This window comes from Portunus trituberculatus, chromosome 43 (assembly GCF_017591435.1).
Source record: "Portunus trituberculatus isolate SZX2019 chromosome 43, ASM1759143v1, whole genome shotgun sequence".
Classification (NCBI taxonomy): domain Eukaryota; kingdom Metazoa; phylum Arthropoda; class Malacostraca; order Decapoda; family Portunidae; genus Portunus; species Portunus trituberculatus.
The window spans coordinates 11,831,426-11,856,910 of record NC_059297.1 but is presented as its reverse complement, the minus strand read 5'-3'; the positions used below and the strand labels follow the sequence as shown (position 1 = coordinate 11,856,910).

Here is a 25,485-nt window from a genome sequence, read left to right as displayed (position 1 = left end):
TTGCATCAGTGAGGTGGACAGATTAAGGGTGAGTGAGAGTGACAGTACCTGTTAATTTCGGCATTAGTGAAGTGGACAGAATAGCGATGAATGAAAGAGTGACGGTAATGGTTAACTCTTGTATCAGTGAGATGGAGAGAATAGTGGTGAGTGAAAATGTGATAGTAATGGTTAACTCTTCCATTTGTGAGTGGACAGAATAGGGATGAAAGCAATGACAGTGCTGGTTAACTCTTACAACACTGAGGTGGACAGAAGAGCGATGAGTAAAAAAGTGACAACACTGGTTAACTCTTGCATCAGTGAGGTTGACAGAATCGCGGTGAGAGTGAAAACGTGCCAGTACTTGTTAACTCTTGTATCGGTGAGGTGAACAGAATCAAGAAGAGAGTGAGAAAATGGCAGTAATGGTTAAGGCTTTCATAAGTGAGGTAGATTTAATAACAGTGAATGTTGACAGAATGGGAATGAAAGCAATGGCAGTACTGGTTCACTCTTATGTGAGTAAAGTGGGCAGAATCGTGGTGAGTTGGAAAAAAAAAATATATGATCAAACAGTGAGTAAAATCATGCAATGCTTTCTCAGTATTTCTCTTTTAATCTTAAGCTCTTTAATCCTCTGACAATCTCCTTGGGGACATTAAAATCAGAGGAGTTAAGATTAAACCCTTGAATCTTCTAGACTTTCTATATTCCAACTTGTGGTAAGATGAAATGATCTAACGAGGTTCTGTGGTGCAGTTGCTCACTCACCAGGATACGGATGATTGAAATGACTTAATATGTGAATGATTTTTGTAAAACCATCAATTAAATATGGAGGAATAGGAGGCGAGGCAGCAGAGGAGGGAAATGGAGTTAACAAAGAGGAGGAAAAAGAGATATGAAGAGAATTATAGTAATGATGGAGGAGGAGGGGCTATTAATGAGAGAGAGAGAGAGAGAGAGAGAGAGAGAGAGAGAGAGAGAGAGAGAGAGAGAGAGAGAGAGAGAGAGACCCATATGAAAAAGAGAAGAGTTTTAAAAATAAGGACAAGCAAAAAACACCACCACCACCTACACCACCACCATCAATAGCAACAGCAGTTACATCAAAGAACACAAGAAAACACAATACAATTCAACTATAATACCAAAAGATAGTACAGTACCTACAGTAAGAATCAAGGATGGTGTACAGCTTTTGAGGAAGGTGAAACCATCCTCAAAAACTCCCACCATTCATGTGAAAACACCTTCGATAACATGCACGAATCTTGAAACTATCCTCGAAAACTCCAATAGGAATGTGAATTTCACTGCCCCAACCTTCTTCCCTCCCCCAAAAAGAATTCCATATGAATGAGAAAACACTTAGAAACTCATATTATACACTAAGAAAACCGTGAAAACACTCCGACTTCCGCCAAAAAGAAAAAAAAAGAACTTTTTCGAAATTAAAGAATCTTAAAAAAACATCCTAGAAAAACTAAATAGAATCCAAGAAACTACCCTCAAAGATTCCAATATGAGCAAGAAAACATCCTCAAAAACATACATAAATCTTGAAAATACCCTCAAAAACTCTAATGTGAGTGAAAACAACTGAAAACATACATTAACCTTGAAAATGCCCTCGTAAACATGTAAACCTGGAAAACACCCTCAAAAATATACATTAACCTTGAAAACACCATTGAAAACTTAGATAAACTTGAAAAACATCCTGGAAAACATACGTAAACCTTGAAAGCACCCTCAAAAACATATGCAAACCTTAAAACACCCTCAAAAACATATGCAAACCTTGAAAGCACCCTCGAAAACTTACGCAAACCTTGAAAACATCATGGAAAACATACATAAACCTTGAAAGCACCTTTAAAAAAGAAAACGCAAAACTTGAAAACACCCTAAAAAAAATGCAATAACTTTGAAAACATCCTCGAAAATATACGCAAACTTTGAAAACACCCTAAAAAAACATACGAAAACCTTGAAAACACCCTTGAAAACATACGAAAACCTTGAAAACACCCTCGAAAACATACGAAAACCTTGAAAACACCCTCGAAAACATACGAAAACCTTGAAAACACCCTTGAAAACATACGAACCTTGAAAACGCCCTCGAAAACATACGAAAACCTTGAAAACACCCTCGAAAACATACGAAAACCTTGAAAACACCCTCGAAAACATACGAAAACCTTGAAAACACCCTCGAAAACATACGAAAACCTTGAAAACACCTCGAAAACATACGAAAACCTTGAAAACACCTCGAAAACATACGAAAACCTTGAAAACACCTTGAAAACCTACGAACCTTGAAAACGCCCTCGAAAACATACGAAAACCTTGAAAACACCCTCGAAAACCTACGGAAACCTTGAAAACATCCTCGAAAACATACGAAAACCTTGAAAACACCCTCGAAAACATACGAAAACCTTGAAAACACCCTTGAAAACATACGAAAACCTTGAAAACACCCTCGAAAATATACGCAAACTTTGAAAACACCCTAAAAAACATACGAAAACCTTGAAAACACCCTCGAAAACATACGAAAACCTTGAAAACACCTCGAAAACATACGAAAACCTTGAAAACACCCTCGAAAACATACGAAAACCTTGAAAACACCCTCGAAAACATACGAAAACCTTGAAAACACCTCGAAAACATACGAAACCTTGAAAACACCCTTGAAAACATACGAACCTTGAAAACGCCTCGAAAACATACGAAAACCTTGAAAACACCTCGAAAATCTACGGAAACCTTGAAAACACCCTCGAAAACATACGAAAACCTTGAAAACACCCTCGAAAACATACGAAAACCTTTAAAACACCCTCGAAAACATACGAAAACCTTGAAAACACCCTCGAAAACCTACGGAAACCTTGAAAACACCCTCGAAAACCTACGAAAACCTTGAAAACACCCTCGAAAACATACGAAAACCTTGAAAACACCTCAAAACCTACGAAACCTTGAAAACACCCTCGAAAACCTACGAAAACCTTGAAAACACCCTCGAAAAGATACGAAAACCTTGAAAACACCCTCGAAAACATACGAAAACCTTGAAAACACCATCGAAAACACGTAGACCTTGAAAACAACCTCAAAAACTCTTATATGGGCTTGATAACGTCCTCAAAAATTCCAATTTATGCTTGAAAACACCCTCAAAAACATAAATATACCTTGAAAATACCTTCGTAAATTCCAATAGGAACGTGAACCATATACCCCGCCTCCGGAGAGAGGAGAAAAAAAAAAAAACAGTATGAACATGAAAACACTCGATAACCATTCTTGCAGACACCAAGAAAATCGCAACCCCCAACCAAAAATCCACACAGAAACGTTATAAGTTATTCAAAATAGCTTACAGAATGGGAGTACAACATGAATCGCAAAAACACACCTGGAAACTATAATGCCTTCAACTAGAGCCGTTCAAACAAATAAATCGCGATAAAACACTATAAAAAAATAATAAATAAAATAAATGAATAGTGGGTTTGAGAATAAAACATCAGTGTTACTACAAGCTAAACCTTTCGTGGTTATAACAGTACAGCAATCTACTCATGAGAAGTCTCATAAATCTAGTAGAACTCACAACCTCTGTTCACTAGTATATGTGCGTAGGCCTTTTGCTAAGCCAACAAAGTCTAAACAAAGCCTATACACACACACACACACACACACACACACACACACACACACACTTTCCCAACTCACCATTATTTTTTTCTTATTTTTAACATTTGTTTTAATCTTAATTCGAATTTACATTTAAGAGAGAGAGAGAGAGAGAGAGAGAGAGAGAGAGAGAGAGCACGCAGGACTATAAATCACAACTCACTCTCTCTCTCTCTCTACGCCTTTAGCCACCTTCACCACTACCACCACCACCTTCCTTTATGTGGTCGTAAAAATGAAGGTCAGTGATGGGCAAGTTTGGCATCACTCTGGAATGACTTGGTCTGTGTTTTAGGATTATTGGCGAAGTGGGCGTGAGATTACACTGAATCCTTGCATGGGAGAGATATATGAAGCTTATAACCCGTCGTAACCATATTCTCTCTCTCTCTCTCTCTCTCTCTCTCTCTCTCTCTCTCTCTCTCTCTCTCTCTCTCACTCTCTGTTACAGCAACGTCATAGTGTGATGCGATGTTGTGTTTAATGCTTGTGTTGCTGTTGATGTGTTGAGTTAGGAACTTACTCTGAAACACTCTTGTGCCGCACCTCCACGATACATTGTAAAGGTTCTACTTTAATTTACACGAGTTATTAAGGGATACTTTGATGATTCTCTTGACAAATTAACAAAAGTCTTCACATCACTTAATGGAGAAGTAATTTTGAGAACCTGACTAATCATACCTTGGCCTTTCGAAACTGTCGTGGCAAGAGAGCAGGGCGTTTTACAATATGGGTCTGGATTACATGGTGCAGCTGAGACCGTGGAAGTATACACACGTCACGCTACTGCTGCCTTTTTATTCATGTGCATTGTTGAATAACGTGACACTTTTGTACCACTTGAATGAGATGAATGAGAGATTTTCTGAGATGGTGTGCTGTCCTGTGGAATCTGAGGCTCATAATGGTGATTAATTCTAAGATTTCATGTTTTAATATCATTGTTATTACGGTATTACTGTTTTTTCACTCATCTAGTTTTCATATAAATTTTACGTAATATATATTTTCCCCTCACACATGGGACTTGTCTAAGAAATTAGTATTCTGTCCTGTTGTTATTGTTTTTTTGTTTTTTTAGTTTTGTTTTCAACAGAACGCGTTTTGTCATCATTGCTGTTTTCATCCTCCTCCTCCTTCCTTTTCTTCCTCCTCTTACTCTTCCTATATCTTAAATCAATACATAGGAACATTCCGCGTCTACTTATACATTTTCTTTTCCTTTGTCAGAAGCAGATTTTTTGTACATCCTTTACCATAACCACTGTGAGATAAGACAAAATAACAAAACAACAACAACAACAACAACAACAACAATTACTACTATTTTGTCCACTGCTCGAGTGAGGAGAGAGCCAAGTATCACGTAGGCTCATCTACTAGGCCTACCTTCTGTATTTCAGGGACAGTCCACCTTCACATAGGCCTCTTCTGGGTAATATTCCCTCTCTTCCTCCTCCTCCCTGTGTCTGCTTTCTACGCCTTACACACACACACACACACACACACACACACACACACACACACACACACACACACACACACAGGATGTCTCCCTCCTTCACCACTCTCTTCTCCACACCCTCTCACCTCCCACTACACGCCCACGCCCACAACTCTTACACGCCTTTCCTAGCCTCATCTCCCCCCCCCCCACAGTCTCTCTCTCTCTCTCTCTCTCTCTCTCTCTCTCTCTCTCTCTCTCTCTCTCTCTCTCTCTCATTCCATCCTACGTCAGTTTCTTTTGAGGGGCTTGATATTATTATTATTATTATTATTATTATTATTATTATTATTATTATCGATGGTGGTGGTAAGTGGAATACAGAACAATGAAAGTAAAGCAACTGAGGATGAGAGAAAACGGTAAAGTATACAAAAGTGTTTTTCCTTTAATGATTAATATGTGATAATCACCATCATCTTTTTTTTATATATATCATGTGTGCTTTTTCACGGGAATTTATGGGTTAAAGGAGATACTTTTTGTGGCACCGCCTATCTCAAAGCCCACCCGCTAGGAAACCGTTGCCCCGAGTGAGGAAGCCCAACCTACACTCGGACCGTGGACAAGATTCGAACCCGTGTGTTTGGTGACCTCTCGGGCCCCAAAGCACGCATGGTTCCACTGTACCACGGCGGCCCCTTAATCTTTATCACCACTCTCTCCGCCGCCACCACCTCTTCTATTATAAGGACCCTTACCGTTATTCTTATTACTACTAATCCAATACGAATTCCTCCACTACCATCACCTTTACTTCCCTTCATCACAATGGCCTCCGCCTTCATCACTTTCACTGCCGCCGCCGCCTCCGCCTCCGCCTCCGCCTCCTCCACCACCACCACCACCACTACTGCTATATAGCACCATCAACGCCACAAGTCATCGTAAAACATCTAGACACTCGACATTTACGTGTGTGTGTGTGTGTGTGTGTGTGTGTGTGTGTCATTGGGTAAGATTGGAGTAATTTGACTGTCTGATTGTTTGACGAAGGAATGACTCATTCGTCTGTCACCACAACAACAACAGCTACTACTACTACTACTACTACTACTACTACTACTACTACTACTACTACTACTACCAGTACTATTATATACTGCTGCTATTCATACTATATATATATATATATATATATATATATATATATATATATATATATATATATATATATATATATATACACACACACACACACACACACACACACACACACACACACACACACTGTTCCTGTCCACGTTTAGCTTCGTTACACGAAGAACCAACCTTGAGAGAGAGAGAGAGAGAGAGAGAGAGAGAGAGAGAGAGAGAGAGAGAGAGAGAGAGAGAGAATATGTATTATGATGTGTGTGTGTGTGTGTGTGTGTGTGTGTGTGTGTGTGTGTGTGTGTGTGTAGAAAACCAGTATCCCAACGCCACGCCCACGCCCTCTCCCGCCCACACACACACACACACACACAAGACGGGACTTACGGTGTGAGGATGTTGGTGGGCGCACGAATAGTAAGGTCAGTCAGTAGGTCGTGGGTGTGGGCGGGCGCGGCCCTTCCTCACGGGCGTGCCGAGGCCGCACCATGGCTCGCCAGCATGTACACGCCCGCACGCCCGTACACGCCACTCGGTGCCGGGCGGAGGTGTGGGCGCCGCGGCATTATACTCCGGGTGCATACATCGGCGGGAACTAAAGGATGCAGTAGTCCGGGGTATACAGTAGCTCAGGTCCGATAGCAGTCTCAGATTTGGCCTTGGTACACCACCTCGCTCCTCGCCAGGTCAGACTGCCTCAGGGCACCTCCTCCCGGGGCAGGCCGCCGCTTCCCACCCGCCGCAAGTCACGCCTCACAGGGATGCACAGTAAATAGCCAACACCAGCACGCCCACGCCGCCACAGCCAGCCCGTCCATTCGGCGCTCACCACAGCCCAGGACTGGTGGCGTGTGCGGCCCCGCTGCCTGCCAACCTCGCCAAAATTATCAGGCCAAGAAGGTAAAAATAGCAGGTTGGCCAGCAGGCCCCAGCAGTGGGTAGCTCTGCCACACTCCTGCGGCCCCCGGAGCCTGCTGATGGTGGTAGTGGCCGGCGTCAGGAATCCTCACCTCCTCACCGCCACGCCAGACGCAACACTCTGCAGGGCCACACTCCAACACTTACCCTTATGACACTTCTACAACACCCACACTCTACCGCCACTCCACCACCGGCCCGCTGCTGTCCTCACGTTCTGGCGACGCGCGGCAACTCTCTCTCTCTCTCTCTCTCTCTCTCATGAAAACACTGCTCGCCTCCAACAAAATGTAAACTGTACTAACACTGGAGAGTCAGAAAAGCTATCTCGAAACCTTAGTCAGTGAGAGACGCCGCGACCTTACAGTATAGGGGGAGGAGGAGGAATTCCCAAGCCAGCCGCGGTATTTGGCACCACAGCTCGACGCAAATAGAGACCAACGCAGGAATTTTGAGGAACGTAACAAATTCATAGGTTGCTCTGTGCCCAGCGAGTACCATGTTATACCATGGTTTGTGAACACTACGTGATACGTCAAAGATCCCCTCCAGCTTAACAGACACACCTCAGGAGCTGTCTGTAGAAGACCAAGGGCTGTTCTGCAAACATATGACGTGGGGTTCGGCCGACACTTCCAAGGCTCGGTAGCAGCTTAGTAAATACGGCTCCCACTTATTGACGGGAGCTCGTGGCGCCATCCGCAACTGCTGTCGCTCTTACGTTGACGTATTTGCTTGCCTGTCTGCCTGTGCCCGCTCTTCGGAACCAGAGAGAGAGAGAGAGAGTCATACATGTACACCTACTGTACCTCATGTCCCGATTAGCTTTGTTATATATTTATTAAGGATATAGTGCTTCAGTCAATTTATCAGTTTCTTCCGCTCCTGATTGTCTTTGTAATGGGACATTCTCCTTATCCAGTGTGTTGGAGCCAGTCTTTGTTAGCGCCATCTCTACTGATCTTAGGTACGGGAAGTGAATCCAGTATTCACGCATGTGCTGTACTGTAAAAGGAACTCTCTCTCTCTCTCTCTCTCTCTCTCTCTCTCAAGTGTTGAACATGTTATAGGAAACAAATATATTTTTTTAGTAATAAAAATATAGGATTGACCTTTATATGGAATAAGAAGAATATAAATGGTAATTGTGCAAGTTTGAGAGAGAGAGAGAGAGAGAGTTTTCTATTCACAAATGTCACCAGTTGAATGTGGCATTGAGAGAGAGAGAGAATTTTAATCATAGGGGTTTTAAGCTTCAAGGGCAAGAATCGAATGTGTGACACTGAGAGAGAGAGAGAGAGAGAGAGAGAGAGAGAGAGAGATTCTTTTCAATGTGACGTCATTATGTAAGAGTGTAAGAGTAAGAGGTTTACCTACGAGACACTTAACAGCTCACCTAGATAATCCTCTTGTGTACACTCAACAGCATGCTCCCCTTCTGTGCTGCACCACCACCATCAATGTGCCATGATACACCGCCTCTCTAATGCATCATCATCAAACGCTCATTCCTATATCTATATTACACCACCCTCACCACATACGCACTAGTATACTTCACCTATACTATTACCACACTCACTGTAACGTTTTTCACCATACGTACGCTCTCTACCATCATCATAACTTCACATTCACCACCACAATTGTATGATTTTATATTCATGATGTTTGTGTAGTTATAGGTATATGAGAGATTAGATTTATATAACACACTTATAAGACACAGTATGAATTAATATATGAGGAATTAAGGTGAAAAAAGTATGTCTTAAGAAGTGTTCATCACGAGCGTAATACTATGAAGACATTGAGAGCAGTTGAAATAATGATAATCATGCATAAGAAAGGCTGAAAATCATACTGGCTAGAAAATAGGTAAAATGAATGCAGTACTGGTTACAAATTACTATCTTAATTATATTATGGAAGAAAAGAATCAAATTAACATCAAATTACTCTACGACAAATTCATGAGCCTTTGTAAAAGGAATGATGTCTTTGAGAGAGAGAGAGAGAGAGAGAGAGAGAGAAGTGCTATGCTGAAAGAAAAAGACTTCTCTCACTATCATTAATCAAACTCATCAGCTGATAACATCCAAGCACATTGACGACACCTCAATGACTTTTGCATCTTCTACTTCTAAGTAGGTCTAAAACTTACAAAATCCTGTCCATTTTAGTATGAAGAAATTAACTTAATTTTACCTTTAGTTTAAAAAAACTTTCATGTATAAATAAATATATGGGAAGCAGCAGTTCATTGGCCCTTAAATTGTTTTGATGACCTTGGGCGGTGTCCCCCTCTCCATAAAAAAAAAAAAAAAAAAAAAAAAAAAAATACAACAAAGATAAAATAATGTTAGTTGACTCGTGGCACAACAGTATATGGCATGAGGCAAGACAAAAATGAGTGGGTGATGGACAGATTGACTTTTGGCACCATAATGGGATCATATAGTACTAAACAAGACAAGAATGAACCAATTGAACATATTTACATCATATGGCACCAAAGAAGACAAAGTCAATTGACTGACTTTTGTCAATATATTATATGGCAGGATAATGAAGATCATATTGTGTCATAAGATTTACAGAACACTTTATTCTCCCACCAAATGACTCTTGGCTCAGGCTCTATCAACTGACCTTCAGCTTTACAGTGCTGGCATCCTCCCTGCACCACTGAGTCTTAACAATTTTCATTATATAACAAAAACATTCACATAACTTATTGATTCCAAACTCTTCTCTACCTGATGTATATTGAGCTTCTCTATGATTTACATATATTCAGAAGTCACAATGATCCATCAATCTATATCCTTATTGAGTAAGATATGCCTCAATGAAATGTATTCACATTCACAAATAAATATTCACACATATCTTAGCAATGATATTCATATTATTTTCCAGCATTTTAATGTTCCAAAAGTTATCTAATGAAGACAAAAGCATTGTCATTCTGCAAGATCAAAGAGACATCCACAAATTTTGAAAATCCAAGAAAAATGCAGATATTCTTTCAAACCACTAGACACCAATTTCCTTCATATGAATAAAGGAAAACTAAGTGTATATTAATAACCTATTCATTTTGTATATATGTTCTAAAACAAACTAGAGATAATAATTAATACCGGCTGATATCATGCAACTCTTTCTAGCTTTTTCTTCCAGCTAACAATTAATCATTAGTGAGAACAAAACAACACATTTCACTTGAATAATGGTATCCATCATTCATTAAGTGATTGGCCTCCCACTAAGGCCACCAATCTTAATCATGTGTTTACAAAAGCATCCACCCACAAAGCATTAATAAATCAATCAAATTAAGAGGAAATAATTCTAACAGGACAAATGATACAGTTATGTTTTGCTGTATTGTAACAGTTTTAGAGTAATTATTCTGGTGGTGGCTACAATAATAGTTTCCATGTTTTACTTCTTTGGTTAAAGTTTTGAACTATTCTTCTCATGAAGTTTCACAGCCTTTTCTCTGCAAATTTGAAAGTTGGACATTTTGTGTGTGTCTGCAACACACAAATGACAACATTTACTACAAGTAAAGACAACGACAGCCAGGGAGTAAAGTTTCCATCATGGATATTACTTTCACAAGATAAATTGAAGGTGCATGATGACAAGCTACAAGTATTTTTTGTTCGTCACAAAAGTGCCAAATGAGACTCACTGATACTCTAATCTTCAACTTATTGCTGTCAATGGACTACCTCATTAATTCTTAAAACTGTGATATCTTAAATGTTTTCTTTTATGTAAAATCTATACTTTCTAATAATCAAACTGCTTACCAACCTTAATTAATAACTAATTCATTCATTCATGAAAAATCCATTCATAACAACATAATCATGTCATATTTCAACATTCCCAAATCACTCATTAATTGCTGGAAAGCCTTGAGCTAGTACCTCCTGCAGATCCCCAGCATTATCCTGAAATGAAGGTAACAAAATTTAGTGATCATATGTTAACAATACTAAAAGCTGTAATTGTTTCAGAAGCTTTGTGAAGTAAGTTGGAGATTATCTTTTCATATACATATTGTGGATAAACAAAGATTTTTTTTTTTCTCTTATCAAAAACCTATAATTTCTTCCTACTCCAGGAGCAAATTAGATGGAATGAAGTGAGAAGGAACATCTATCTTTTGTCTGTCCTTGACATGCACTTTGTCCAGATCTTCATTTTATCCTCTGGAACTTCTGAAATCAGCTGAATTTTCTTTTATTACTTTGATCAATTAAGGTTTTATATAATGATAAAATTCATCAAGGCAATGCAGTGATCAAAGTTTCCACTTAAATATCCACACTCACATCCATGCACACTGCAGTCATAATAACATAAGAAAATAAGGGAAACTCCATACAGCCATCATGTAACATTATTACCAGGTGGCAATCTTTGTATTTATCATGTCTATTTATCTCCACCTACAATTCTCATCTATACATTTTTATAACCTTTTAAAATTCTCACCCATTTCTATTCATTCTACTCTATTTTACAAGTGTCATCCTCTTGTAAAGATGTACTGTACTATCTCTAATATAGCCAGTTCACACATACATGTATTTATAAGCAAGATACAAAACTTCAAGTGGCATCCAATTTTCATAAGAGCTACCTTTTAACAACCCAGAGAGTGACTGATGTCCTTGTAAGCAGAGCAATATTCTCTCCTGCTATTCATAAGGAAGTCACTGTTACTACTATTTGAAGATTTTAAAATTAACACTGCCAAGTCTGTTCTCCAACTAATAAAAAATTCCATTAATGGAAGTTTCAAGATATAATTCCCCTCAAGACTTCTGGCACCTAGCCAGAAACATCTCCCATAACTTTGCTTCTTCATCTTTCCCTCTTTTATTTGAAACTGATGTCACCACTAGCATTTCATCTGTATCTAAAGTTGAATCCTTTGATCAAACCTCTGCAAAAAATTCTACCCTGAATTATTCAAGGCTTGTTCCTCCTTCTCCTCCATCCTCTGACTACTTCATAGTACCCATTACAATCCTTTATGGTGATGTTTTCCATATCCTCACTAGCCTAAACTCTCAGAAGGCTTACAGACCTGATAGGTTCTTTCATAACTGTGCCTCAAGTTTCCTTTCTGACTATTCTACTGTTGCTATGGTAGACAGTCACTGTTCTTCTCCTAAATCTATTAACAGTGGTGTTCCTCAGGGTTCTGTACTTTTACCCACTCTTCCCATTATTCATCGATCATCTTCTAAACCAAAATTCTTGTCTTATCCACTTCAAAGTTGATGATACCACCAGTGGCACCACCAGGGGGTGACCTGGGATGGCCGCGGCCATCCCTTCAAATCTGCTGGCCACCCCACTGGCCAGTCACAAATATCGATAGCCAGTTTTATTTTACAGTGTTGCCAGCGCTTGAAAAATTTTTCAAGATCTTGAAAAATTAACCCTAACCTTTGAAAGCTTGAAAGAAAAAGTCTAAATCCCCAAAATCTTGAAAAATCTACACCGACTGTATAAAAGTCGTATAAAATGTGAGAGAGAGAGAGAGAGAGAGAGAGAGAGAGAGAGAGAGAGAGAGAGAGAGAGAGAGAGAGAGAGAGAGAGAGAGAGAAGTGGTGCTGGCTCAGCTGACAGCCTGACGTGTACAATACACGTGGTAATGTAGCATCACATCAGTTAAGCAAACACCATCTGTGCGTCGCCTTCAGTACGTTCTTCTCCTTTGCTTTGCTGGTAAGTGAGGAAACACCAAAGAGTTTAATGGAGCTCACTGCCTTTCTGGAGCCATATACGGAGGTATTCCATGAAATGTTTAAACTGTGCAAAATTGCACTTACATTACCTGTGAGCACCTCATCCTGTGAATGCAGCTTTTCTGTGCTTAAGTTAATCAAAACAGCCTTGAGAAGTACCATGACTGATGAGCGTTTAAGCAATTTGGGGGTGCTCAGTGTGGAATCAAGAAGGGCTAAGGCCATAATTCTTGATGAGTTTGTGGATGAGTTTGCCAAAAAACACAGCAACCAGCAAATAATGTTGTTCTGAAAATGCAACTGCACCACTGAGGATCCGCAACAGGAGAATAAAGTTGTAATAATAGTACTAGTAAAATAAAATTCCTGAAATTATGACTTTTTAATTCTGGTATGCGATCCCAAGATTTTAAGTGGGTCCCCCATGGCCACCCCTATGAAATTTTTCTGCAGGCACCACTGGATACCACCCTGCACTTTTTCCACATTTTCAGACGTTCAATTGTTCAGGAAGTAAACAAATCACGTAGGGAAGCCAAAGAACACCTCAGTTCCATTCTCACGAAAATTTCTGATTGGGGCAGAGCAAACTTAGTATTGTTCAATGCCTCAAAAACTCAATTCCTCCATCTATCAACTTGACACAACCACCCAGATAACTATTCCTCTTCTTCAAGGACACTCAATTGTCCTCTTCTATAATGAACAGCCTTGGTCTGTTGTTTACTAATGAACTAAACTGGAAACTTGTCATTTAATTTCTAGCTTATCTTGTATAAAATTAGGCATTCTAAGCCATCTCACCAGTTTTTCTCATCCCTCTTGCTGCTAAATGTTCAGAGACCTTAGCCATCCATGTGTTAAGTACAATTAACATAATAGGAGGGATGGGAGTAGTGAAGGATTTTCACTCATCCTACTCTCTTAGACAAACTTCTCATCGCATTAAAGGACCATCCATACACATCAGTGCCGTGTCCACTCAGTGCTTCAGTGTCAGTGAAAAAAATATTGTTACATGGAATTTGGCTGATGCACTCATATTTGTCCACCGTAGTACTGTGTTTTTACCCAACATATCAGTTCTGTCTTCATTCGTAGAAAAAATATCATTGCTAACAATATCCTTATGCTTCACAGATATTGGATGAAGTTGTGAGTTTGCTGAATTTGTTTGGAATCATCCTGTTCTGCATGATTTGTCACAGCCAAAGCATATGAACAGTAGTCTCAAACAATCTATTTGGACCAATTTTGTTCCATCACCTTCTTTTACAAAGTACCAAACTCTCCTTCACATACTCTTTTCTTCCACATTTCATATATCTATTTCCTTTTCATGAGCTTATGCTAAGCCTCTTCCTTTTTATCAAAAAATATTGTAATCAGTGTCAATTCAGTATCTGAAAGCTTTACCATCTTGAAAATGACTGATCTCTGTTAGTTTGGATGTGTGTGAACAGACTGAAGCATCATGGATTTCACTGACATTGAACTGACAATGCATTGATATATTACTCATATGTGGGAATGGGCCTTATCTCCTTTCCTCCAATTGACCGTCTTCAACCACTACTCTCTTTCTCATTGCTGCAATGTTGCATCTCTTGCTATCTTCTATAACTTTTCATGCTAACTACTCTTCTAAACTTCCTAACTGCATTCCTCTTCTGTAGCCTCATTGCACAAGACTTTCTACATACTTTCTCTTACTCCTATTCTGTCCACTTCTATGATGGAAGAATTAAGTAGTTTTCATAATGATTTATTCCTTTTTGTTGTTAAATTCTTGAACATCATGTCTACTTCTGTATTTCCTCCTTTCTATGACTGAACTCTTTCAAGAGGGATGTTTCAAAAGACTTATCCACCAGTTTTTTTTACTGCCTATTCTTACTGTTTGAGGACTGCTACTACAACACAGTAGTCTTTTTTCTTTTATATTTTGGCCTTGGCCAGTGCCTCTTTTAATGAAAAAAATATTAATAATAAAAAATAAATAAAAAATAAATAATAATAATAAGAAGAAGAAATATATATATATATATATATATATATATATATATATATATATATATATATATATATATATATATATATATATATATATATATAAATGAAAAAAAATAAAAGAACAAAAAATTAACTATGATTTCAAAGCAACACTTGCACCCCTACTACCACAAATTCCAGTAACATGCTTGAATTACTCACGGTCGAGGCGTTCATAGGGGAGTAGGTTGCACCCAAGGAGGCCCCGTCCTGACCACTGGCGAGGTGTAAGGCTGAGGGTTATACTGTCTCCTCCACGCTGCACTCTCACCTGCAACGCATCACACATACGTCAAAATGGTTTGCATACGGGCTGAGACTGCCATATGTTATCCATTACATTTAATGTTTCTGCTTACTTTTTTTTTTTACAATTCTGGTTCATGAGGTTTCTTGAATCAGTATCATATAAAATTTTTTGCAATTTATTTTGATAATATACAATATCTTCTCAAAGCTGTACTACATATATAATTAAATCATGGAACATGCTTTTAAGTACTGAACTAGGTGTCCAGTAAGTTACAGTACATACTTCCGGATTTGATTAGTTTAAGCATTCTAAATTGAAAATACAATATATATATATATATATATATATATATATATATATATATATATATATATATATATATATATATATATATATATTAATACTCCACTTAATGAACATTCATTTAACGAATTTCCGGTTTAACGTACTATATAAAGTTAGACCAAAAATCCGCATAACGTACAACCACAAGACTGTATATATATATATATATATATATATATATATATATATATATATATATATATATATATATATATATATTCTCAGTCCTACCCGAAGATCAGTCTATGAGCTCTGAGCTCGCTCCGTAATAGGGAAGACTGACAGGGTGACCAGCAGGCGACCGAGGTGAAAGAGAGAGAGAGAGAGAGAGAGAGAGAGAGAGAGAGAGAGAGAGAGAGAGAGAGAGAGAGAGAGAGAGAGAGAGAGAGAGAGAGAGAGAGAGAGAAACTAGCTTAAAACATTTTCCTTGTTGCATGGTGATGTTCAGAGTTGCTTACTGGCTTTTAAAACTTTCAAGCCAACACAGCACAATGATAGAAAACAGTTTACCAGTCCATTTGATTAAAGGTAGCAAGCTGTATACAGTAATTAGTGAGATACAATTGCTATTTGCTGTCACTGATGTTTTAGACTGTTGTAGGCTTTGAATGGATTTGTTTATTTATCCATCTAATTTATTGTCCTGAATGGTGTTGCTATTCTATAAGCACCTGGTTATACTATACCCTAGAGATCGACCGATATGGTTTTTTCATGGCGAATACCGATTATTAGTATTGCTGTATATATATATATATATATATATATATATATATATATATATATATATATATATATATATATATATATATATATATATATATATATATATATATATATATATATATATATATATATATATATATATACACACAGGCAACCCCTGCTTAACGATGCTCACACAATGAAATTTCGCTACAACGAAGGTATCATTTTACTACCATCTGCTCGTTTGACGAACACCAAACTCACTTTAACGAAGTTTCATCAAGGTAATTTTTTCCAAGTCTGAAAGGCAAACGCAAGCCAACAGGCTTTTGAATACACCAGCGCCTCTCGTGGACAACACACGCACCACTCACTCCCCCTATTTAAAACAATAACAGCGTCACCAGCAGCTCGTCTTCTCTCGCTCAACTTACCACCAAAACGCCCTGCAATGTCACCTAACGTTGCTACGAAGACCAAGAAGTCTCTTACTCTCGAAGTGAAGCTGGATATTATTCACAGACACAAGAGGCGAGAAAACTAATAGCATTGCTCGCCACCATTTTGACTCCATCTACTGTCTCTACTATTTTCAAGTCAGCAGACTCTATTAAGAAGGCTGGTGAGACTGTATCTTCCTTGCAAGCTAAAAAGAACCACCTGAACTTGTGACTCTACAATGGATAAAATGGAAAGCCTTGTGGAAATGTGGTACACAAGTTTTGTATGTGATACAATGATGCGCCCTTTGTTTACATTCCACAGGTTGCCGGTTAGTGTCTTCCCCGTTTCACTCTCCCTCCCTTCATAAATTTAAGGTCATCAACACCATAAAGTTACGTACATACATACATTAGTGTACATTGTAATGACTTAAATTAAACTGCCTAAATGTTTAACTTCATAATTTTTACTTTCATTAAACCTTTCACTGTACTATGATGCACTCTCCCTTTGTTTACTCTCAATGGAAGTTTAAGTCAGGGGTTAAACTTATTGTAATCGGTTCGCTTAACGAAGTTTCGCTTAACGAGGGTTTTTTTTTTAAGAACGTAACCCCTTCATTAAGCGGGGGTTGCCTGTGTGTGTGTGTGTGTGTGTGTGTGTGTGTGTGTGTGTGTGTGTGTGTGTGTGTGTATATATATATATATATATATATATATATATATATATATATATATATATATATATATATATATATATATATATATATATATACACACACACACACACACACACACACACACAGGCAAACCCTGATTAACGAACGTTCACATAACGAAATTTCGCTACAATAAACGTTTCCTTTTACTACCATCTGCTCATATAACGAACACCAAAATCACTTTATCCAGGCAATTTATTCCAAGTTTGAAAGCCCTGCCGTATCACGCAAGCCGACAGGCTTTTGAATACACCAGTGCCTCTCGTGGACAAAACGCGCACCATTCACTCCCTTACCCTTCCCGCTTTTAGTTCAAAACAATAAGTGTCAGCAGCAGCTTGTTTTCCCTTGCTCAACATGCCACTAAAACGCCCTGTAACCAGCCCTGCAATGTCGCCTAGCATTGCTAAGAAGACCAGGAAGTCTCTTACTCTCAAAGTGAAGCTGGATATTATACAGACACGAGAGGCAAGAAAACTAATAGCATTGGTTGCCATCATGGCTTGACTCCATTTACTGTCTGTACTATGTTCAAGTCAGCAGACTCTATTAAGAAGGCTGGTGAGACCATATCTTCCTTGCAAGCTAAAAGAGCCACCCGAACTCATGACTCTGCAATGGATAAAATGGAAAGCCTTGTGGAAACTCTATTAAGAAGGCTGGTGAGACTGTATCTTCCTTGCAAGCTAAAAGAGCCACCTGAACTCATAACTCTGCAATGGATAAAATGGAAAGCCTTGTGTAAATGTGGTACATAAGTTTTGTATGTGATACAATGATGCGCCCTTTGTTTACATTCCACAGGTTTCCGGCTAGCGTTTTTCCCGCTCCACTCTCCCTCCCTTCATAAATTTAAGATCATCAACATTATAAAGTTACTTACATACATACATTAGCATAAATTATAATGACTTAGTTTTAAATTAAACTGCTTAAATGTTTATCATCATAATTTTTACTTTCATTAAACCTTTTACTGTACTATGATGCACTCTCGCTTTGTTTACACTCAATGGAAGTTCAAGTCAGAGGTCAAACTTGTTATAATTGGTTCGCTTAATGAAAATTCATGCAACGAACGTTTTTTAGGAACGTAACCCGTATGTGAAGTGGGGGTTGCCTGTATATATATATATATATATATATATATATATATATATATATATATATATATATATATATATATATATATATATATATATATATATATATATATATATATATATATATATATATATATATATATATATATATATATATATATATATATATATATATATACACTTTTTTTTTTTTTTTTGGCCTTATTAGTTTATTAACACAAGAGAATAGAGGAAAAGAATAGGCGGTGGGTGGGGGGAGAGCATGGGAGAAAGCTTTGTAAGTCATTCCTGAAAACATTTCTATGAAATTCCTCGCTACCAACAGATGGCAGCATTGCCGCTGTCCTCCAAACTTTAACTCACACCACAACTTCCTCCTTGTATGTTCCTTGCTCTCCACCATGTATGTATCTCCACCGTGTGTGTAAGTACTGTGCATGCACAGCTTTCACTGCTGATTGGCTGTTACTGTGGCTCTGCTTGTAACCAATCAGATGGTGCTGTGGGTGGGACAATGCTGGAGACAGAGTAGTGACAGCAGACAGAGAGGCGCAGCTGTATCAGAGCCCAAAATAACCCAGTTTTAAATTGATCCTTTATTGGTCAAAAAAAAAATAAATAAATAAAATAAATAAATAAAGAAAGAAAGAAAGAAAGAAAGAAAGAAAGAAAAAATGAAAAAAAAAAAAAAAAAAAAAATAGGGGGCCGATGCTGATATGCCTCAAAATTGTTAATATCGGCGCCGATAATCGGTACGGCCAATAATCACTCAATCCCTACTGTATACATATAGTTAAACAATACAATCAATGTAAATTTTATTGGAAAGTACAGAAAAACTGCTATAGGAGAAGAAGATAGAAACAAGCAAACATACATTTTTATAACTTTTGTACAATGTAACTTTGTGACTAGTATGTACCTTCAGTGGAGCTCTTTTTATTCCAATTTTGTTATCTTTAGTCATAACTCTCTCGTGTGAAAATATATTAAAAAAATAGATAAAAAAATTAATCAATCATTACATAAAATAATGAGCAAAGGACTTACATGTAGAACTAAGTTAATTATGTATAAAAACACTGAATGATGACCTTCACCTGGTTGGTTGAGTTTATGAGTTGGCATATCACCTGTATGGCTGAATAGGTGATTAAAAAACTCACCTGAATGGCAGAATTGACTGAGTGCTGCACCACTGCTGCCACATTGGTTAGATTGCAGAAGTTCTCAGCAGTGACGGAGCCAAACTTGCTAAGCAGGTCACCCTCCTGGAGGCCCTGTGAGGAAGCATGGAGAATGGGTCACTTCTTAAGTGCTGTGACTGTGAGTCTGTTACGTATTTACAATTCATGTGACTTGTATTACCATGTCCTCTATGCTTTAGTTAGTTACTGGTCTCTGCCGGTCATCTGACAGAGGAGGCTTTAATTACAAAGCTAATGCAATTATTACTGTGATCTTATCAGCTCCATGCTGAAGCCTTCCTTCCAAGCACCTAATCAGCTCCATGCTGAAGCCTTCCTTCCAAGCACCTAATTCTGAGTAAATACACTTATCAAAATAACTAGGCAGTTAACTGCTCCTCAACAAGTGACAAAAAAAAAAAAAAAAAAAAAAAAAAAAGCTATATAATGAATGTAAAGAGAGTAAGTATGGGCGATTTGTAATTTTTAAACGAGTCACAAACAGTAAACCTGTCCAAAAATAGGAGTTCATAAATCACCAATAGCTATTTTTTTTTTTTTTATTTAAAGATTTCTTTTTGAGGAAGTTTTTATTGACTTTTACTCAAATGGTGATTCAACATTTCTAACTGGGGCTTAAGAACAAAACAATTAGAACTTTTAACTTGGGAAAATTCACATTGCTTCCATGAAACAAACAACAAACAACAAACAAACAAACAAACTCACAGCCATGTTAGCAGGAGATCCAGGCATGACATGGTCCACCTTGGCAAAAGGTTCAAAATTCTGTGGAGGTGGGGGAGCATTGGTGCCATTTGGATCAAGGTTGGGAGAGGCAGAGGGACTCAGCATCACAGCAAGGCCTTCCTCAATGCGCCGTAGGAGGGCTGTGTGGTCATTCTGGAGGCCTGTAGAGTGGTGTATTACGTTTACTAATAGGGCACAGCTAACAATTGTAAGTGCACAGTTATTGTTATGCAGTTGCATGAGCACTTGTTTGGAGGACAAAGCAACTGTGTGGAATTTGGAAGGGAGAGGCTGTGATTTTTTTTACCTTTTTTTTTATGTAAGAGGGAGAGAGAGAGAGAGAAAAAAAAAAAAAAAAAAAAAAAAAAAAACTTAATTGCCAGTCCCCTTGCAGGTCAAAAGGTCAACTGAAATAAAGGGACAAATGTCTTGAAACCTCCCTCTTGAAAGTAGTAAAGTCATAGGAAGATGGAAATACAGAAGCAGGTAGGGAGTTCAGAGTAGATCTGTATGTTACAAATTCACACTATTGTTATCTTTGCTGTACTGAAGTTATACAGAATATTGTTTGCTTAAATTACTGCATTTTATATTCTTGAGTTACATATTGAGAAACACACCTGAGAAGCAGGTGTGTCTGACTTGGAAAATTCCTCAGTAAAAATAAATGGATTTTTTTTATATCTGGTTAAAAAAAGAAAAAAAAGTATACCTGGTATAGCTGTAATCAGGGAGAATGAGGCATAAGGCTCACATTCCATGTTTTAACTGTGGTCAAACAAAGATAAGGCAAGGTGGTGGCTGTCTATATTATCTAGAGTTAAAGTCAAAGTGTCTTTATGTTTAGCATACAGGCTATATACAATGGAGGAGGAGGCAGTGGCGGCAGTGGCTGTGGCTGGATCGGTGGCAGCGGTGGCAGCTAACAATAAATTGACATAAGGAAGTGGAAGCAATCACCAACATACTCACACTTAATCTGATGGCGTGCATGACGGACTTGATAGACATCAATGTCTGACCTTGGGTAGCCCTCTGAGTCAATAAGAGACTCACTCAACCCAACATTGTTCTGAAAGTGAAATTATGTATGTCACTCATTAGTCACGGAAGCTAACCTAATCAAACCAAACTAATCTAACCTAATTTAGTTTAATTAGCAAGACTAAGAAATAGAAATGAAGTAAGTACATCTGGATGCTGTCACAAAAGTGAATGATTCTCCCTCCTCTATGATCCTTAAAAAAAATAATAATAATAATAAATAAATAAAAAAAATAACAAAATAAAATCTTTAAAAGTTGCTGTCAGCATTATAGCTAATTTGTAGTGGGTGTATATGGGATTCAAACTGCTCAGAATGAGAAGTTCTATTTGATCAGAATGGTACAAAAAGCCCTGTTGAGATAAAGGAAAACTGAAATAGGATAATAATCCATATGTCGTGCAGAAGGCTCGGAGAACTTGGCTTTAATACAGTATTTGAGTGTATGTTGAAATTTGACATTTTCTAATTCAAGCAAGCTTTGCATCATTCAAGAATAGATTTTAAATGATTTTCTTTTGTTTAAGGCTGCAATTTGTGGGAAGTGTTACATTAAGATTATATTGTGTCTAAAGAGCTGATCTATCCAGTCATGCACTGCTATTTGAGACCACAAATTATGGCTCTCCATAGTCAGTTCTTTTATACTTTTCATTTGATTCTGAGACATGTCACATACTCTAATAGAGACTCAGGATTTCAATTGTGAATATGTTTAGCCAGTGGGGCAATGTAAAGCAAAGTAAAATGTCCATTTTTTGGCAGAAAAAAAAAAAACTATATATATAGGATATTTAGCAACAGCAATGTTTAAGATGGGATAATATAGATGTAAAGAAAAGGTTACACATATTCATTAAGGAAGCCACCAAACCCTACCCACCTCCATTCTCCTGAGAATCTCCACATCACACTGATAAGGCATAACATTTTTTTTATCCCTCGATACGTTAGCTTAGGTTAATGTCCTAGCAATAGGTCTAGTTGGGAAGCAGCCATTGGCTAGGTTAGGTAAGTTCAAAATATTAAGGAAAATTTTGGGGAATATACAGATCAACTTAGCTTCTAACTTAGATACATATCAGATGAAATTAAAGTTGAACAATATCATGCAATATATATCAACTTCCAGAAACTTGTCCAAGTAAGAAAAATACAAGGTAAAAGATCAGTAAATATTAAGAAGTGCACTATCTTGCTGTTCTTGTTGTGCAATTGGTTACCTCCTTAATCTTGATAGTAGCACCCTAATGCAACTTAGTGAAACCTAACTTAACGAGACAAGAAGTGTCATGTTGCCTCTATATATTATCATCCAAAATTAACTTACGTTTTTTAATTCCTAAATTTCACTTATTTTTCATCTCTCAAAACTCTCAAATTCTCCACAGACCTCAAGCTTGTTTCACCTTGCAAGAGCATTACTAACCAATTAACAGTTAACCTTAAAAAACATGCAATATGTTATTTACAAATAGGCAAGTTATGAACTTCCACCTCTGTTACTCCGAGACAATAATAACTGAAAGAAACCAGCACATTCTGTTAGGGATATTGTTTGACAATAGTATGACATTTAAACCCTATATATCTAATTTAGCTACTTCTTAAACTATCTAGAGTTGTATCCCTTCTGTTTTTAGGTAGAGATGCCATGCCATCATATGTACTAAAAGGCTTATATAATGCTCATTTCTACCTTACTTTTATTACTGTACATCTATATTGTGTACCTACCTCATTAGACTCCAGAAGCAAAAATCATTAGGATTATAACAAATAGTGATTTCTTTTCTCAAACACAACCCCTACTCATGGAAATAAATATTATGATATTATTTGATATTAACAAACCATAAATCGGTATGTACATGTACAAACATTAGAATGCAACCTTACAAACACAACACAAGTATCATATCTGTACCCGTACAAACCTTCGCATCCCACTACACATACAACACTTTTCCAACATGCTCTGTCTTACTCTGGCCCTAAGGTGTGGAACTCAGTCTCACATCATATTAAATTACGATCCTCTTTAAGGTTCTTTAAAAATCAATTTAAAAAACACATTACTCAATATTCCATACAGCCTCTTTAGCTCACTGTTACTATCATCCTTCTTATCCTCATTATTATTATTATATATTCTTTGAACACATATATAGGTAATCATAAAAATCATACAAGTACATAATGTATTATCAACTTTTACTATTAGCCTTTTTTGGAAGAAACTGGTTGAGGTCTGTATTATAAACATGTATAAATCTGTATATATCTATGTATGTGCATGATTATGTATGTAAAATCTGCACATAATTCTGTAACAAATTCATACAAAATACTGCTCATAAGGTCTTGACCTTAAATAGGCTGTCATTTCTCTTGTATTAACACATCTTTAAAAATGTAGCATATATGGCATGATAAAATAACTCAATGTTTAAAAAAGAGACTGTGGGAGAATAAAGGGGGCGAACTCATCATAAAATACCCCCGAAGTAATATTGGGTAATATTGTACGTTGTATCGGTTTGTGGTATTATCTGACTCACAAACCATATTGTATCAATTTGCAGTTGTGTCACTCATACAAACCACACTATCAGTCTAATACATAGGTGGCGCCTCACTCAGGGTATACAGACTTGTTACACTATCAGTCATTGCATATTAAGTTGTCTCACCGATTTGAGCACGTCCCATAGCTCCTTAAGGGTCTGCTCCACCTTTTCCTTTTCTTGCACGAGGCCCATCACACTCTCTCTCGTGTAAATCATCTTGGCGTGATCCCAGCAGATGAATCAGTTGAACAGCACCGCCTGACACACGTTGTTCACTCAGATCCTTAGGTATGACTAGGCACAGAATGGTTAGTGGTGATGATGAGTAACTTATGATGACAAGTCGCAATGCAGCGTAACAACCCGCGACGAAGAGGATGTAAACAAACAAAAACAAGCTAACAGCGAGGCGCGAGCTCGCTGGTAGGTAGCATTTGAACAAGATTGATTGATTGATACATTTATTGTTGAATTAATAAATAATTACAACAAAGGAGGAGGATGGGCCTTGCCACCCATCCCCTGCAAAGACTTAAGGTTAAAGTATCAAAAATCTAACACTAGACAGTATACACAACAAGAATACAAGTATTCAATAAATAAATACAAATATTGCACACCTTATTGCATAAACATCCTACAGTCTGGGGGCAAACTGAGGATATTCCCTGAGTATATCCCTGAGATACAAATTGAGACTACATGGGATAGGGGGTAGGTTAGTTGATTGGATTAGTAAATGGCTTTCTGATAGGAAACAGAGAGTAGTATTAAATTGGACAATGTTTGAGTGGAAGGAAGGAAGTGGTTAGTGGGGTACCCCAAGGATCAGTGCTAGGACCTCTTCTTTTCTTGGTGTACATTAACGGTTTAGATATAGGAATTAGTAGCAAAGTATCAAAGTTTGCAGATGATACTAAGATAGCATGTGCAGTACAGGGTGAAAAGGACAATTACATAATACAACGAGACCTGGACAGGCTGATAGCATGGGCAGACAGGTGGCAGATGGAGTTTAATTCTAAAAAGTGTCAGGTTATGCATTTAGGTAAAGACAACACAAACTTTAGCTATGAGATGGAGGGATGTTGGCTAGAGGCAGTAGAGGAAGGAAAGGATTTAGGAGTAGTGATAGACAGGACTATGAAATTTTCAAAGCAATGTTTAGAAGCAAGAAATAGGGCAAATAGGATCCTGGGTTTTATAAATAGAAATGTTAGTTATAAAAGTAAGGAAGTGGTGCGTAGCTTATATAATTCCTATGTTAGGCCCCATTTAGAGTATTGCATACAGGCCTGGTCACCCCA

General features: G+C 37.7%; 2 protein-coding genes across 12 annotated transcripts in view; both read right to left on the bottom strand.

Annotated features, from left to right (window-relative positions):
• The window catches only part of LOC123518079 (serine/arginine repetitive matrix protein 2-like), a 121,181-nt gene extending 113,714 nt beyond the window's left edge, over positions 1 to 7,467 (bottom strand). For 3 of the 11 annotated variants that reach the window (XM_045278667.1, XM_045278671.1, XM_045278679.1), the window contains exon 1: positions 6,689 to 7,464. The gene's annotated coding sequence lies outside the window, so the exon portion shown is untranslated. Of the gene's footprint in view, positions 1 to 6,688 lie in introns of all 11 variants that reach the window. The other 8 variants (XM_045278672.1, XM_045278669.1, XM_045278674.1 and 5 more) reach the window with 7 other exon arrangements.
• Positions 7,468 to 9,799: 2,332 nt separating this feature from the next.
• Positions 9,800 to 24,573, bottom strand: LOC123518081 (26S proteasome non-ATPase regulatory subunit 9-like). Its single transcript, XM_045278682.1, has 6 exons — positions 24,302 to 24,573; positions 21,536 to 21,635; positions 20,543 to 20,724; positions 19,793 to 19,906; positions 15,214 to 15,322; positions 9,800 to 11,187 (listed from the first exon to the last, which is right to left on the bottom strand). Exons 1-6 carry the CDS (start codon positions 24,392 to 24,394, stop codon positions 11,183 to 11,185), a joined length of 603 nt encoding a protein of 200 aa, XP_045134617.1. The 5' UTR covers positions 24,395 to 24,573; the 3' UTR covers positions 9,800 to 11,182.
• Between the last annotated feature and the right edge of the window lie 912 nt (positions 24,574 to 25,485).

Excerpts from the sequence above, each read along its gene's own strand:
- LOC123518081 (XM_045278682.1), bottom strand. The coding sequence starts at position 24,394 with ATGATTTACACGAGAGAGAGTGTGATGGGCCTCGTGCAAGAAAAGGAA. Across the intron at positions 21,636-24,301 it reads TATGGGACGTGCTCAAATCG|AACAATGTTGGGTTGAGTGA; the intron begins GTGAGACAACTT and ends TTTCACTTTCAG. Across the intron at positions 19,907-20,542 it reads GATCTCCTGCTAACATGGCT|GGCCTCCAGGAGGGTGACCT; the intron begins GTGAGTTTGTTT and ends GCTTCCTCACAG.